The following is a 14465-nucleotide window of genomic DNA, read 5'->3' as shown; positions in this document are numbered from 1 at the left end:
GACGATTCTTTCCGACCAATCTGTAGCCTGCAGGGTTTCACGTCACCTTCTCGGCTCGCCTCAGCTCGCTTGGAACCTCGACTGAGGAGGTACTAAAAAAAGTACCTGTTAGCAGGTACCAGGTACTTTTTTTCGTAATGGAAAACCAAAAAAGGCGAGTAGAGTCGAGGCGAGGCGAGTAGGTACCATGTAATGGAAAAGCGCCATAATTGTTGCAGCACTATTATTGTTGTAGGCGGCCTTACCAGCTGTAGCAGCAGAGAATGAACTGGGCAGCGTCAAGCTGATGTAGCCATTCCAGTTGAAAGTGAGCGTCAAACCAAAAGATGTCGTCACAATGCCAAAGAAGCCACTCCGGAACAAGGAAAGCTTTCCATCTTCCGTGGAGTAAGGCAGGTTCACTAATTGGCTGTTTACCTGGGGGGTGGGGGGGGGGGGGTGGTACAGAATCAGTATAGCAGCTGCAGAAGGCAGATATATCACACCATCCCCCTGTAACATCACATTCAGTCATTACTATAGAATGTAACAATAATGGACAAAGCTTTTGGGCCTGCAAAGTGAAGCCAAAGCTGAAGCTCCTTAAAGCTGCGTTCTCTCTTACTTCCAGCAGGGGGCGACTCCACTGGCTCCAAAACAGAAGTCTGTTTCTATAGAAGTCTATGAGAAAATGAGCCTACTTCGCTCTTGATTTATTACCTCAGTAAACATTTTCATAATGAGTTTATGGTCTCAATCTCTAGTTTCAAGTCTTCTTCAATACAGCATGATGTTCATTTAGTAAATGATGGTCCCATTTATTTTAAAATAGAGGATAAAGCAGGGGATGCTTTAGGAAAGAGGCTTAGCAATGCTAACCATGCTAACACTGTGGACATTAAAATAGACCTAGTTTTTGACTGTTGTCCGTGTTTTCATCTCAAACTTTGACTCTGTATGTGTTTTCACTTCGGCAAAGTTAACTGGAACATTTTTGTCGCCTAAAAATGTCTTGTTCTGCCAACCACGCTAGCTATATACCGCTAGCGTTAGCTGGTAACTTAAGGGAAAGTTTGCAGATTTTTTTGGACTGCCGTACACGCAGAAGAATGGAGGAGCGGCAGTACCCGCAGGTAAAACTCCGCTGGATAACTCGCTTCAGATGGGTTGCAAGTCGGCAACGTTCCCCCTTTAGCGTTTAGCTTAGCGCAGGGTCATTGCCACCATAAACAACACTGGCTTGGCCGCGTCATCCTCCCCAGCTCCACCCACATGTCAAAAATCATCACATCCTGTTTCAAAAACCCAAGATGGCGACGCCTGTATGGCCAAACTCGAAGGCTTCAAAACGACAGTTCACGAACCGATGAGTGACGTCACGGATGCTATGTCCATTATTTTTTATGGTCATTCCACAAAGTACTGATCACTCAAACTGTATACAAGCTATACTAAGACTTGTCTTTGACAACGGGCTGTCCCTGCAGCATTGGTGTGCTGTAACTAACTACAGAGTGAAACATGGAGCCTTGGTGAGCAGGACTGGGGGTAAATACTCTAGAGGACAGACTAATCTTACCAGTATTTTCCCCTCGCTGGCACGACTCATGCTGACAGTGATGTTACCGAATACAGTAAGAGAGACGGACTTGGTGTAGGCCACAGCCTTGTTACTCCCTCTGTTCTCATTTTGGACCAGCACTTGGAACGGTTCCAGGTCCTGGTCTTTTCCCTTGGTGAGTTGAGACAGGACATAGGTACAAGTGCCCTGGAAATCAAACCGCCACTGGTCAAAGCTTTGGTAGTGGGGGTCTCCACTACCCTGGCATGTTGCATAGGATGTTGGGTAGCAGTCCCTAACGCCCCCCTTCAAGGCACAGAGCTCGTTCTTCTTACAGGTCACCGATGTGCACTACGCAAGAAGGGAACAGAACAGAATATCAGATCACGCAAACACACACACACACACACACACACACACACACACACACACACACACACACACACCAACCAACCTTGGCTTTCCCATTAAGGCATTTACACCTGGTGGTGCAGGTGTTATCGCCCCAGAAAGTGGTGTCTGCTGGGTAATATCTGCCCTGATACGTACATCCACAGCTAGACTGAGGAACACATCTGAAACACACACACACACACACACACACACACACACACACACACACACACACGATTGAATGTACAGTACATCAAACGTACACAGTGTTCTTGTCTTTTGCGGGTTAGCCAGAGTGCTGCTGTTGTTGTCCACAAATATTTTAGGTATATTTGTGATGCAGTGGTTTCTATTGTTGATATCAGGGTGTGTGGGTTAGGGAGAGTCTATGTCAGTCGGCGTTCCCACATAGCTATATGTTACCTGTCTCCACTCAGCACCATTCCTGGATTGCAGCTGCATCCCTCCACACAGGGGCCTTTACACAGCTTCTCACTGTCTGGAGCCACGCAGGAGGCCGGGCAGGCGGAGCCACACGCCTCATAGTGGCTACCTGCTGGACAAGAAAGGGCTGGGGACGGGACAATGGACATCATTGATCATCATAATTATGTTTTAGCTCATTGTTTCGAAACCAATACAACACCATCCAATATTAAAGAATATCAATATGCTTGTATTAGTTTTACATTATACTTGTGTGTTCAACGGCTCAATCTTCAATCACATGTTCTCATCCTGTAGTTTTAAAAAAAACTAAAAGATTTGGAGCAGAAAAGTTGCGATACAAAGATTTTATGTCCTTTCCTCATTTTTTGTCTGGTGCAACTGAAATAGATTGCAGGATAAAGACTGACTCCTAACCCTGCATTAGAGTGGTGATCGGGCCGCATTTATCTGTCCGAGCCCGGCACGCGTCCGACAGAGCAGTAACCGAACCCGAAGATATTTATGTCCGAGCCCGACCCGAGCCCGACACAGTGGTTCTCATCCTACCTTTCTGGTAGACGTTTTAGTGTTCAGGTTAATCAGATATTGTCTGAAACTGCAGAGCTGTCGTGTGGGGTACCTCAGGGGTCTGTCTTGGGACCTATTCTGTTCCTCTTGTATATTTTTCCTTTAGGACAGATAATTAGTCAATTTGGAGACATATCGTACCATCTCTATGCGGATGATATCCAACTTTACTGTTCTTTTAAGGAAACTGAGTTCTCCAAACTGTCATCTTTAATAAGCTGTTTGTCTAGTATCAAACAGTGGTTATGTGACAACTTTCTGCTTTTGAACTCAGAAAAAACAGAAACTCTAATTATTGCCCCTGAAAGTCGTATCCCTGAGATAAAGCATCATATTGGGGACTTAGGCTTGTCTGTCCAGCCGAGTCTCAGGAGCTTAGGTGTGGTTTTTGACTCAGCTATGTCGTTGGATCACCACTCTAAACTATTAGTTAGGAACTGTTTCTTCCACCTGAGAAATATCTCTAAGTTAAGACCACTTGTCACTAAAGATGAATTAGAGATGATCATTCATGCTTTTATTTCTTCACGCTTAGATTACTGCAACAGTCTTTTTACTTGTCTGAGTAAGAATCAGCTTTATCGTCTCCAGACTGTTCAGAACTCTGCTGCAAGGCTTTTAATGCACATTAACAAAAGAGCACACATCACGCCTGTTTTAGCAGCTCTTCACTGGTTACCAGTCTAGTATAGAATTCAATTTAAAATCCTCGGTCATTACCTTCCAGAGCCGGCACGCGGTCAGGTTCCTTCATACATCTCTGATTTGATACAGCTACATACCCCCACCCGTAGTCTGAGATCATTAGGTCAGATGCTATTAATGGTTCCCCGCACTAATTTTAAAACTAGAGGTGATCGGTCATTCCAAGCAGTGGCTCCTAGGCTGTGGAATGACTTGCCTCTCTCGCTACGTTGTGTGGATTCTGTCGAATCTTTTAAGGGGCAGCTGAAGACTCTGCTGTTCAAGCAGGCTTTTGCTTAGTCGATGGGTTTTCTATGGTTGTTTGTTATATTTTCTGTTTGTATTTCAATGTGCTCGTATTGTGACTTCTTGTGTTGAATTGCATTTCGTTGTGAAGCACTTTGTGATTTTTATCTGTGAAATGTGCTATACAAATACATTTTACTTACTTACTTACTTACAGTTAAAATCTCATTTTTTATCTCATACTAATGACGTTTGTTTGTGTGGAAAGCCCGCTTTTATTAAGCAACTGGAGGAAGGCATTCGGAAATGTCAACAGATGAGCGCATCAGTGCACATGGGGCAACAAGCGCATGTTAACACCGGCGCGCTATCTATATAATAAGCTTTAAAATGTTCAATGCCTTATCGCGCTGATGTGACCGAGCCTGACCCGACCCGAACATCATTTCTAAATATCTGTCCGAACCCGGCCCGGCCCGTCGGGTGGCGTCGGGCTGGGGTCAGGTATCCATCCTCTACCCTGCATGGCAGCCTTTCATGCCTCTAGTGATTGACTCCATATGTGTGAAGGCAAGGCGTTACGATTCTTAAAGACAATTTGCCTCTAATCCAAAAGAGGGGAAATGTTGGATAGTGATGCACAGGTTCAAGAGACATAAGATCAGTTGTTGTAAGTCCAAACTTTACAATTACACTGCAAAAAAACAGACACAGTTGAACACCATACGAAAAAAATAAGCAACACCTTGCAGTTATGACAGTGTTCAAAGCAATAATGTTTTGCTTAGTGACTTACGGCATTTGGTGACCATTCTCCACTGAGGATTGACTTTCACTCCTTCTGACAGACAGGCATCTTGATAACTCTTCAGGTTATCACAGAGCGTTTGTCTTGCACCTGGACAAACACACACAATATGATTCACAGGAACTCTCAACGCATAGATCCTGACATACTAAGACTTCAAAGAATTATTTGATACATGCATTGATATTGTTTATGTGAACATTAATATGTGATCTGTGAATATGTTCAGTGTTCATTCTGCCCAAAACTGTCAACTTCAGTATTGGCTCACCTTTATTGATACAGACATCATAAACGCAGTTATTCAGGTACATAGAGGGGTTGATCTGTTTGTGGCAGGCTGAGAATGGTCCGTTTGACTCGCTCAGACTCCCACAGAGACTGGGTTGGCGGTAGTGTGTCTGCTGCTCTGGTGAACACTGGGGACAGCGACCAGCACAGTTATCACTACAGAACAGGTCGGACTTGTCATCCACCTTCCACGCCTGGATCATTTTCAGCACAGCAGAGAGACTGGAACCTGGAAGTCAAAAGCACAACATGTGAACTTCTGGCTGAATGAACAATTTAATATTCTCTTCCAAAGCTTGATGAGATATCTTAAGTTGAGAGGACTGTTGACAGCCCGGTGGCTCAGTAGTTAGCACTGCTGCCTCTGGGTGCTCCGTGTTCCTCCCACTATAAAGACATGCTAGGGGATTACCTCCTGGGTCCCATGACCATTTTCAGTGATGCTTCGGTTTACACAGGGCCCGCAGCATGAGTCTCACTGACATAGAATATGAGGGCGGTCAAAACTTCTTCCACCACTACCTCATGCCAGGGGCGGGACTAGAAGGGGGGCACGGGGGGGGGGGTACGGGGGGCACCGCCTCCCCCCCCCTCCCCCCAAAATATGAGTGCTGTCAGTCTGACAATTGTGATTTCCATTGGATCAGAGTTCCGTCACTTGGCTGCCTGTTCTGCAATCTTCCCAGCCCTTGTCACATGACCAACTAATGTTACCATGACAACTATCTAAAATTCTGATACCATGGAACCAGCACTGGAATTGTTGTTTTTTTTAAACTGGCAGACTGAGCCTATAGAAAATGTGTATTGAAAAAAATGAAAAACAATTGAAACTACTACTGAATGTGATGTTTTATTTAGCACAATTACATTATGTTCTATCCTATGGAATATTTTCCTTATTTCTAAGCAGATTTTCTAAGCTGTGTTCTGATAAAATGTCCCCCCTGTGCCACCCCACTTAAATCCTGGAATCGCCCCTGCTTCATGCTACCTGGCACTGCACACCAATTCTACACTTCTGGGGGAAAGTGTAATTTCCACCTCTATTAGATATTTGAAGTTACATTTTGGCCACATTGGACAGCTTGTTGCGCCCGACCATCTCTTCTGCTACAGTGTTATCCCTCTATGCCCCCCTTCCCCACCTGTTGGTTCGGGCAGGTCATCGCTCCCGTCTCCATTGTAGTTTCCACAGAGGCCTCCCAGCTGTTCATAGTAGGAGGATGGGACTGTGATGTACAGCCTCATGTTCCAGTCATATTTAACATTCAGGCCAAAGTCAGTGGTGAGGGAAGCATAGATTCCACTCTGCTCTACAGAGACCTTTCCACCCAACAAAGTGACAGGCATGTATTGAAGTTCTCCATTCACCTGAAGGTAAAAACAGAAAAAAACATTAAAACAAACTGTATGTCTCTAACACTGCATATACAATGGTAAAAACTGTAAATGCATTGCAATACAAGAACAGGTTGTGAGGAAGTTGTGTGTAGTTGTATGGAAAGCAAAGAGAACTGTGTTAAGAGAGCTAGAAATCATAAAAAGTTATGCTTGCATTCAGGGCTTTAAATTGACACCCTCCAACCTGCCAAATGCTGGTAAAAAATCTTTGGCCAGTAACATTGTAATGTTACAATGTGTTACAGTGTTACATTGTTACATTGTAACATTTTAATGTTACTGGCCAATTTGGCAGGATATGAAAGCAGCAAACAACACTGCATCTGTTTGAATCGGCCAGCTGCAGAAATGTTGCCGGGTTGGTCGGTTTTCCGCCAAGAAATTTGGGCGGTTTTGTGTGTGTTTGGCTTGGAAATGTAATCTTTATCTGGCAACACTGCTCGTAGTACTAATCCTACATTTCCCATGAACACCATGTTGTGATGTGTCGTACAACCGTCGGCTACGTGTCTAGCGTGCGGTATTGATGAAATGAAGTTATTAAAATGTGTTGAAATTAGTAAAAAAACATTTGTCTGGTGGAAAATCTGATTGGCTGGTAAATTTCTACTAGCCATGTGGGCTGGTGATTAAAAAAGTTAATTTAAAACCATTAGTTAATTGGCATCAGCGGCTTCATTCATGCTTCGCCAGCTGCTTGGCTACTAAGCTGACTGTAGCTGCGTTGCATTAAGAAATTATTATTAAAACATTGCTTGTGCTCCTTTTGGGTTTGAGCTGTTTCTTTTAAATTATCTGAACCTTCTGGAGCCAAAGATCCTTAACGAAAGTCTGTTGCTGACACACATACTCAGGAAGAGAAACTATAAACTCTGTGATAATAGAACTATAAGTATATTTAAAATAAACAAACTAGAAAGTAACTTATGTGTTAGAAGGGCCCAAATACAAGTCACATTTGTGTGAAGGGTAAGGTCATGTCATGATTTGAGAGAGGTCTTCGTAGGGCTGGGCGATATGGAGAAAATCAAATATCACAATATTTTTGACCAAATACCTCGATATCGATACAGCAACGATATTGTAGTTTTGACTATTGGTGCTTTCACAAAATATTTACACAATGAGATTTTTGATGAATAATCATCAGTAATGTAGATATAATGACTAAGTGGGTAAAGGCAAATAACAGAACAGTTACAACAGTCTGGTAAGTTCAGAAAATGACATCACTTTACTGTAATGCAGCCTTTAAAACCAGGAAAAGGCAACACTTATGCCATATTACAATATTACGATATCCAAAATCTAAGACGATATCTAGTCTCATATCACGATATTGCCCAGCTCTAGGTCTTTGTGTAGTTTCGTATTCTCATAAATGTGTTTCTATATTTGAACATTCACTGCTAGTTACAGTATACTAGGAGATCTGTTACCTCTACTTGTCCATTGTGTCTGCCGATGATAATTGTCTGCCCGTGAACACTGACGGTTACAGTCCTCACATATGTAACTTGAAGGTTACCTCGATGGTCATTCTTAGTCGTCACATTGAAAGGCACAAGGCCAGACGCCGTCTTTGCAACTGTTGTCATAATGTAAGTGCAGGAACCCTGAAAGAAAAGATGAATGTTGGCCAACAAGCACCAGAAACAGGCAGTTTGAGTTATAGTAATAGGACATCGCTCTTCCACCACACAGGCAAAATAACAACGGCTGCTTGAAAATGCAGCAGAACAAGGCCATAGTGTTTGTGTGCGTGTGTTGTTAAGGAAAAACTCAGGAGCAGCACAACTCATATTTACAGACGTGAAGAATGTTCTGGAGACCATTGATGACCTACACAGAAGCATTTAATGAACTGTTGATTGAGAAAAATTAGGATTAGCGATAGAGTTACAGTAAACACATGTAAGATCATTTGGTGCCATCCCAAGTGTCTGTGCATTTGCAAGAGGCATATGTCTAACGCTGAAGCTGTCAAGTTTGGGTTATCCAAAGATATTGATGGCACAATAACAAGGATGCTCACCTTAATCTAGTTCAGTCAACCTTTTCTGGGAAATAGTTTTGGGAAAGTTATGTGAAATGTTCCAATCCACATGCCAACTGATCTCTTGATTGACTTTTTTCCCATTGCATTCCGCGAAAAACCTGCCCTACACTGCCTCTGATTGTCCTCTTCGCATAATGCTGCACTAAGGCAAAAAATAACACACCTCCTAAGACGATTGTGATTGGTTTAAAGAAATGCAAACACCCCAGAGCGTTTCTTTCTCCTATCCCAGAATGCATCTGGGGTGTAGCCAGACCTTACTTGCCGCGCTGTGGAGATAGAGCTGGCAATGTGAGACTAGTGGATATCTGGTGATGATTGGTCGGGCTGTCCCAACCCTACCTGGAAGTCAAAGAGTCGGCCATCAAACGTCATGTAGTGGGGGTCACCCACTGCCCGGCAGGTAGCTGTAGAAACATGAACGCATTCTCCCTTCACACATCGCTCCTTCACTCGACATTTCACCTTTTCACAGGGATCCGGGGGTGGTGTAGGAGGGGGGGCACCACCTACAGGAAATACAAACACACCACATGCATTACATGTAGCACCATGGCAGACACATTTTATTGTGCCATCATCATTAACTGTTCACGAGCCTGCCTTTTCTCATGCTAAACAGCTATTTTGTATATATTTGTATATACAGTATATTGTATGTCTCTATTTCTGTATTTATTGTGTATTTCTTATTGTTAAATGTTTGTTTGTGTATGTATACGATTCACCAAAGCAAATTCCACGTAAGTGTGACTTACGATGGCAATAAACCCTTTTCTGATTCGTAACTGAATGAATCCATAATTTTAATGCATGTGTGTGTTGTGGACAACAACAGCAGTACTCTGGCTAACCCACAAAAGACAAGATCACCGTGTACGTATGATGTACTGTACATTTAGTCGTGCGTGTGTGCGTGCGTGCGTGCGTGCGTGTGTGTGTGTGTGTGTGTATACCTCCAGAACAAACTCCAGCAATGCCATATGCATTGTAGAGTGTTCCCCCGTAGGCGTAGACTGCCATACGGGCGTCACCTTGCACTGTGACATGACTCTGCTGTTTCCCCAGTGGCACGTTGGACCACACCCAGCCCTTATTCGACAGGAAGTCGGTCCACTTAGGTGTTTGGCACAGTCCCTTCACGCACACCTTCACACTGCCGGCCCCCTGCCTCTCTGACAGGATGGCAACTTCATTGTCAAATCCACTCACCGTCTCCACCGCCCAATCAGTGGCAAGCTTGCAGGAAGGCGTCAGCGTTATTAGAAAGGGGTCATTTGGTAAGTTGTTGCTGAGAAGCAGCACCATTACTTTCTTGTCGCTCTTGACAACCAGTGGCTGTCTATTGATCAATGTCTGCAAGGTGACGCTTCCAGCTGTCGGCAGTCTCCTGTGTGTGTAAGTGTGATATGTTTACTTACTTACTTAGATAAGTGTAGTCCAAGTTTAGATGAACTGAGTAAAAAAATATATAGTTTCATTTATTGTTAATATTTTGATAAAGAAAATAGAGGCACAAAGAAGTTTCAGAGGGAAGAATGGACAAATATGATGACTATTCGTCAATGATTTAGCAAAATCAATCATAGATGACTTTAATTACACAGCTTTGTTGAATACTTGATTCTGGTTGGTCAATTACAGCATTCTAGGGTCTGTTAATACTGAATAGCAGACTGCTTGTGTTTTAATCATTTGCTGCATCTTTTTCCCTAAATGCGGCCTACACCATTAGGATTTGAAAGGAACCTTGCTTCCTTGAAGGGGTTCCTCAAGGAACCTTTTTGAACTCAAAAGGTCCCTCCACAGTAAAGGTTCCTTCAGGCTCTTCTACTTCTAAGAGTGATGTAGGTGTATTTTTTTTCCCAGTTGTTTGTGTTATCTTCAGTTGCATTGCATTCTCTTTGCCGGTTAGAAAACTAGATTAACATGTATATATTCAAACAGGGGCGATTCTAGGATCTGACCTTTGGGGGTGCTCAGCCCCTAATGAAAAGTTGATAGCAGTTAAGCTAGGGGGGTTCGGGGGCATGCTTCCGTAAGATTTTTTTGTTTTTTAAACCCTTAAATCATGACTTCTTGTGAGTTTTGGGGAAAGAAATAGACAGATTGAGACATCCAATTATGACAAACTATCAACAGATTCAAGGCATCTGCTGTGAAAAAAGATGGAAACTACAAAGCATGATTATTGCAGCACACATACCCAGGGGCGTTGGACTGGGGGGGTGGGGAAAGGGGACTGAAAAATATGCTAGAATTCATAGCTTTGGCTGTGTTGAATGATGGGCAGAGGCCCCCCCCCCCCATATTCAAAATAGGGAATAAAACTGTACAACTTGTATTGATAAAGCTGTACCCGTCCTTGCCCTCCCCTGAATATGTATACCTACTCCTAAAACTACTAATGCCATGTAATGAGTAAGCAAGAATCAGTGAAAGTTGACACATTATACTTCATAAATACTTCAACAAAGTGCCATTTATTAATACACTAAAACTGTATACTCCTAATTAATCATAAAACAAGCGATATATATAGTACCGGGCCAAAGTTTGGACACCTTCTCATTCAATGTGTTTCTTTATTTTCATGACTATTTACATTGTAGATTCATCAAAACTATGAATGAATACATATGGAATTATGTACTTAACAAAAAAAGTATAATAACTGAAAACATGTCTTATATTTTAGATTCTTCAAAGTAGCCACCCTTTGCTTTTTTGATAACTCTGCAAACCCTTGGTGTTCTCTCAATGAGCTTCATGAGGTAGTCACCTGAAATGGTTTTACTTTTCACAGGTGTGCTTTGTCAGGGTTAATTAGTGGAAGTTTTTCCCTTATTAATAAAAAGCAAAGGGTGGCTACTTTGAGGAATCTAAAATATAAGACATGTTTTCGTTATTTCACACTTTTTTTCCATATGTGTTCATTCATAGTTTCGATGCCTTCAGTGAGAATCTACAATGTAAATAGTCATGAAAATAAAAAGGAAACGCATTGAATGAGAAGGTGTGTCCAAACTTTGGCCTGTACTGTATATGTAGCTTGTTTTATGATTATTATTCGAGAGGCCCTATGCTATAATTTGAAGAGGTCTATTATGATTTTTTGTCTGCCAATGCAGATAGAAAAGCTACAATTCTCATTAAGAACGTTTGCATGATGTGCATGATGTGCAACGTTTAAATAGGCTACTAATGCAATCATACAGTAAAGCACGCCTAACTTTTTATTGTTGTAGTGTTATCATCAACAGTTTGTCCACCACTCAGTTTTTATCAAGGGGTTACGTGTTTTAAGGGGAGTTGTGCTTAGCCTACCGCAGGTTGTAGCCTCACTCCCTCATCTCTGTCCCTCTCCTCCTAAAGTCTCCTCCTCACTGTGCATGTCACTATAGCCGATACCAGCAGCACCGCTATCATCGGCCACGGGCACGGAGCTGATGAAGGTCCTGCTACTCCCGAAAACATGTCTTTTCGCTTTTTCTTTTATTTGAGCCGCTTGGGTAACTTTTTTTCATTTTGGCGTTTAGACCATTGACATAAAAGAAAGGTTTAGACTCGTCTTGCTCCGTCTCTGTGTACTTCCCATTTCTCCTGTCACCGTGTGTTTATCTTTCGCGTAAGCTGGCAACTGTGGGACGGACTAGTCCATTTCATTGTGAAAGTGGGGGTGTTGACCTCTCTCAGCTAGCAGGGGCGCCTGCAGCTGCTGGGGGCGCTGATCTGCCAATTCCCCACACAGTGAAGTGAATAAAAACAGAAAACGCTTTGCGGCACAGAGGATTATTTATTTTTTAAGTTAAGTGGCTGCCCGGTTCGCCCGTGCCAAAAACCGCCACTAGTTTGAGCACTAAACGATTTCACATTATCACAATAAGGACTTTATTTTCAGGGGTGCTGAGATGATTTTTAGGGGTGCTTCAGCACCCCTAAAAATAGCCTAGCGCCGCCTATGTATTCAAACCTATATTACCTACAACAAGCCTTTCAAACCGTACGACAATATGGGTGGTGTGTAAGTTAGCAGCCCTAGTGGTGGCAGGAAATACATCATCATACCTAAACTAGTGAAGGTAACGATCGCGGTTTGAAACACGTTAACATTGTGAAACAGTCCCACTACTTAGTTAAGTTGATTAAAAGATGGTGGGTTTAAAACAGACGTTACTTCACTTCGGGTTACGCACGTGATGCAGAACATTACACAGCTCCATTTGTTCCGTAAAGTTAATGTTACTTTTGTTTTCAACTCGCGGTATTGCAACGAAAAATCTCTCTGCAGCTCAATTCTATTATGATTTTTTAATCCAAGTACTTTTTATTTTGGAAAACTTCCCTCAAGCTGAGAAAAGCGATTTAAAAACCCATCCACAATGCCAGCAGGCAACTCCATTGAACTGAATAGATGCCATTTTGCAACACAAAAATGTGGCGCTATCCCTACCCGATGTGAGGAGAGAAAAGGGGGTGGTGGGGGGGGTCTTTTGTGATGGAAGGGTTCACCCTCCTCACCAGTCCCACACAGGTAGGCTAGAACAGATTTCACACAGATTGTGTGGGGACTGCATGATCCCTGATGTGAGTTCTAGATTAGAGGCTGAAGTAGCCGACAAGAACCTGCTAACGAGAGACTTCTGTAATGTCAATACAATAAAAAATGGACCTACATAACGAAGTTCGTTCACTGCTGGCTACAAGTTAGCGATCAAACACAACAAAGACTGTCACTTGAATGGCGTTTTGAGCTAACGTTAGCAATCAAACAGCTAAAACGTTTTTGAAATGAGAAATGATTTCCATCTTCTGTTATTGTTTATAATGAGAAAAGTTTATTATTTTTTGCTTGCAGTCGGATCCGGATCCCTTGGCATTATTCCGTAAACCGTTTAAACCTGAGCATGCGCAACTCACATCTCACATCTGCACTCGACTCACATCGGGTAGTGACAGTGCTCTTATTCTTGGTCATCTTACATCCTGCTTTGCTCCCGTAATACCTACTACGGCCAGTGGAGGGAGTTGTCAAAATATAGGTCGTATTTGCTGCTGCAAATGACTTATGTGGGCGTTTTCTGGGGAGGAAAGTCATTACACTGTGATCTTATATGTTAGATAGATAGATGGATGGATAGGTAGACAGACTGGCAGAAACAAAACATGATAGCATTTGCTGTAGCTTTAACAGTATACGGTATATTGTAATGAATAATATTGAACTCAACTGTTTTTCTAAGTTATGGCCCTTGTGCAGTGTCACCTCAGTGTTGTCTTCAGCAGCTACAATCACTGCCCAGTTTTGAGCCTTACAGCTGCCGGTCCAGGGTACCATGTATTCTTTACCCAGGCTTGCCACATGGGGGAGCTGTTCATACACATGGTCACACGCGTAACCCAACGACAGACACTGGTGGCCTGCTAGGACAGCAACAGGCTGCTGGGATCGAATTCGCATGCCTGTCAAAGTTGTATGACTTCGTACGAGGTAGGATGCGTAGGGTGCAAGGTTAATGGTCACTGCCATCCCACGCTGCCACCTAGACCCACCTCTCAGTGCCACATCAGCACCAGGTAAGATGGTGATCTGGTTCTGGCTATTGCCATTAACGATAGCCAGTAGAGTGTCCATGTTAGGCACGCCTCCTGTGGGCGTGTACACAAAGTAGTCAGTGCCCAGCTCTTCTGTTGGGGAAACCGCCGTGCCATCCCCTGTGTAGGTGCGTTGGTTAAAAGAGACCACAGAGATTGCAGTACTAGATGAGATTCGAACCGCTGAGTTTGCAGTAACAAATTGCTGCTTGAGCTCGGATCCATATGGCAGAGAAACCCAACGGCTTTCACCTGCAGAGAGAGTCAGCCGGCTGGAGAAAGACACTGAATCCACCTGCAGATCAACACGTCTGGATTTGTTAAACATTCATGAGCACATTAAAACAGACTGGATGTTGTCTTTCATGGAAATGTAAAATGAGCCTAATGGGAGCATAAAAAGAGTCCAAAATGTACATTTCCAGGAT

General features: G+C 43.1%; 1 protein-coding gene across 1 annotated transcript in view; it reads right to left on the bottom strand.

Annotated features, from left to right (window-relative positions):
• LOC120561797 (IgGFc-binding protein-like) overlaps positions 1-14465 on the bottom strand; it is a 42354-nt gene that overhangs the window by 23991 nt on the left and 3898 nt on the right. Inside the window, exons 4-14 of the mRNA XM_039805052.1 lie at positions 13674-14332; positions 9399-9832; positions 8785-8951; positions 7823-7999; positions 6128-6353; positions 4960-5208; positions 4677-4778; positions 2357-2504; positions 1995-2115; positions 1559-1891; positions 246-417 (exon numbers count right to left, since the gene is read on the bottom strand). Coding sequence (XP_039660986.1) covers positions 246-417; positions 1559-1891; positions 1995-2115; positions 2357-2504; positions 4677-4778; positions 4960-5208; positions 6128-6353; positions 7823-7999; positions 8785-8951; positions 9399-9832; positions 13674-14332 — 2788 coding nt within the window. The remainder of the gene's footprint in view (positions 1-245; positions 418-1558; positions 1892-1994; positions 2116-2356; positions 2505-4676; positions 4779-4959; positions 5209-6127; positions 6354-7822; positions 8000-8784; positions 8952-9398; positions 9833-13673; positions 14333-14465) is intronic.

The sequence above is a fragment of the Perca fluviatilis genome, chromosome 7, assembly GCF_010015445.1.
Source record: "Perca fluviatilis chromosome 7, GENO_Pfluv_1.0, whole genome shotgun sequence".
NCBI lineage: Eukaryota > Metazoa > Chordata > Actinopteri > Perciformes > Percidae > Perca > Perca fluviatilis.
The sequence above is the reverse complement of the archived record's forward strand: the minus strand, read 5'-3'. Positions and strand labels throughout refer to the sequence as shown.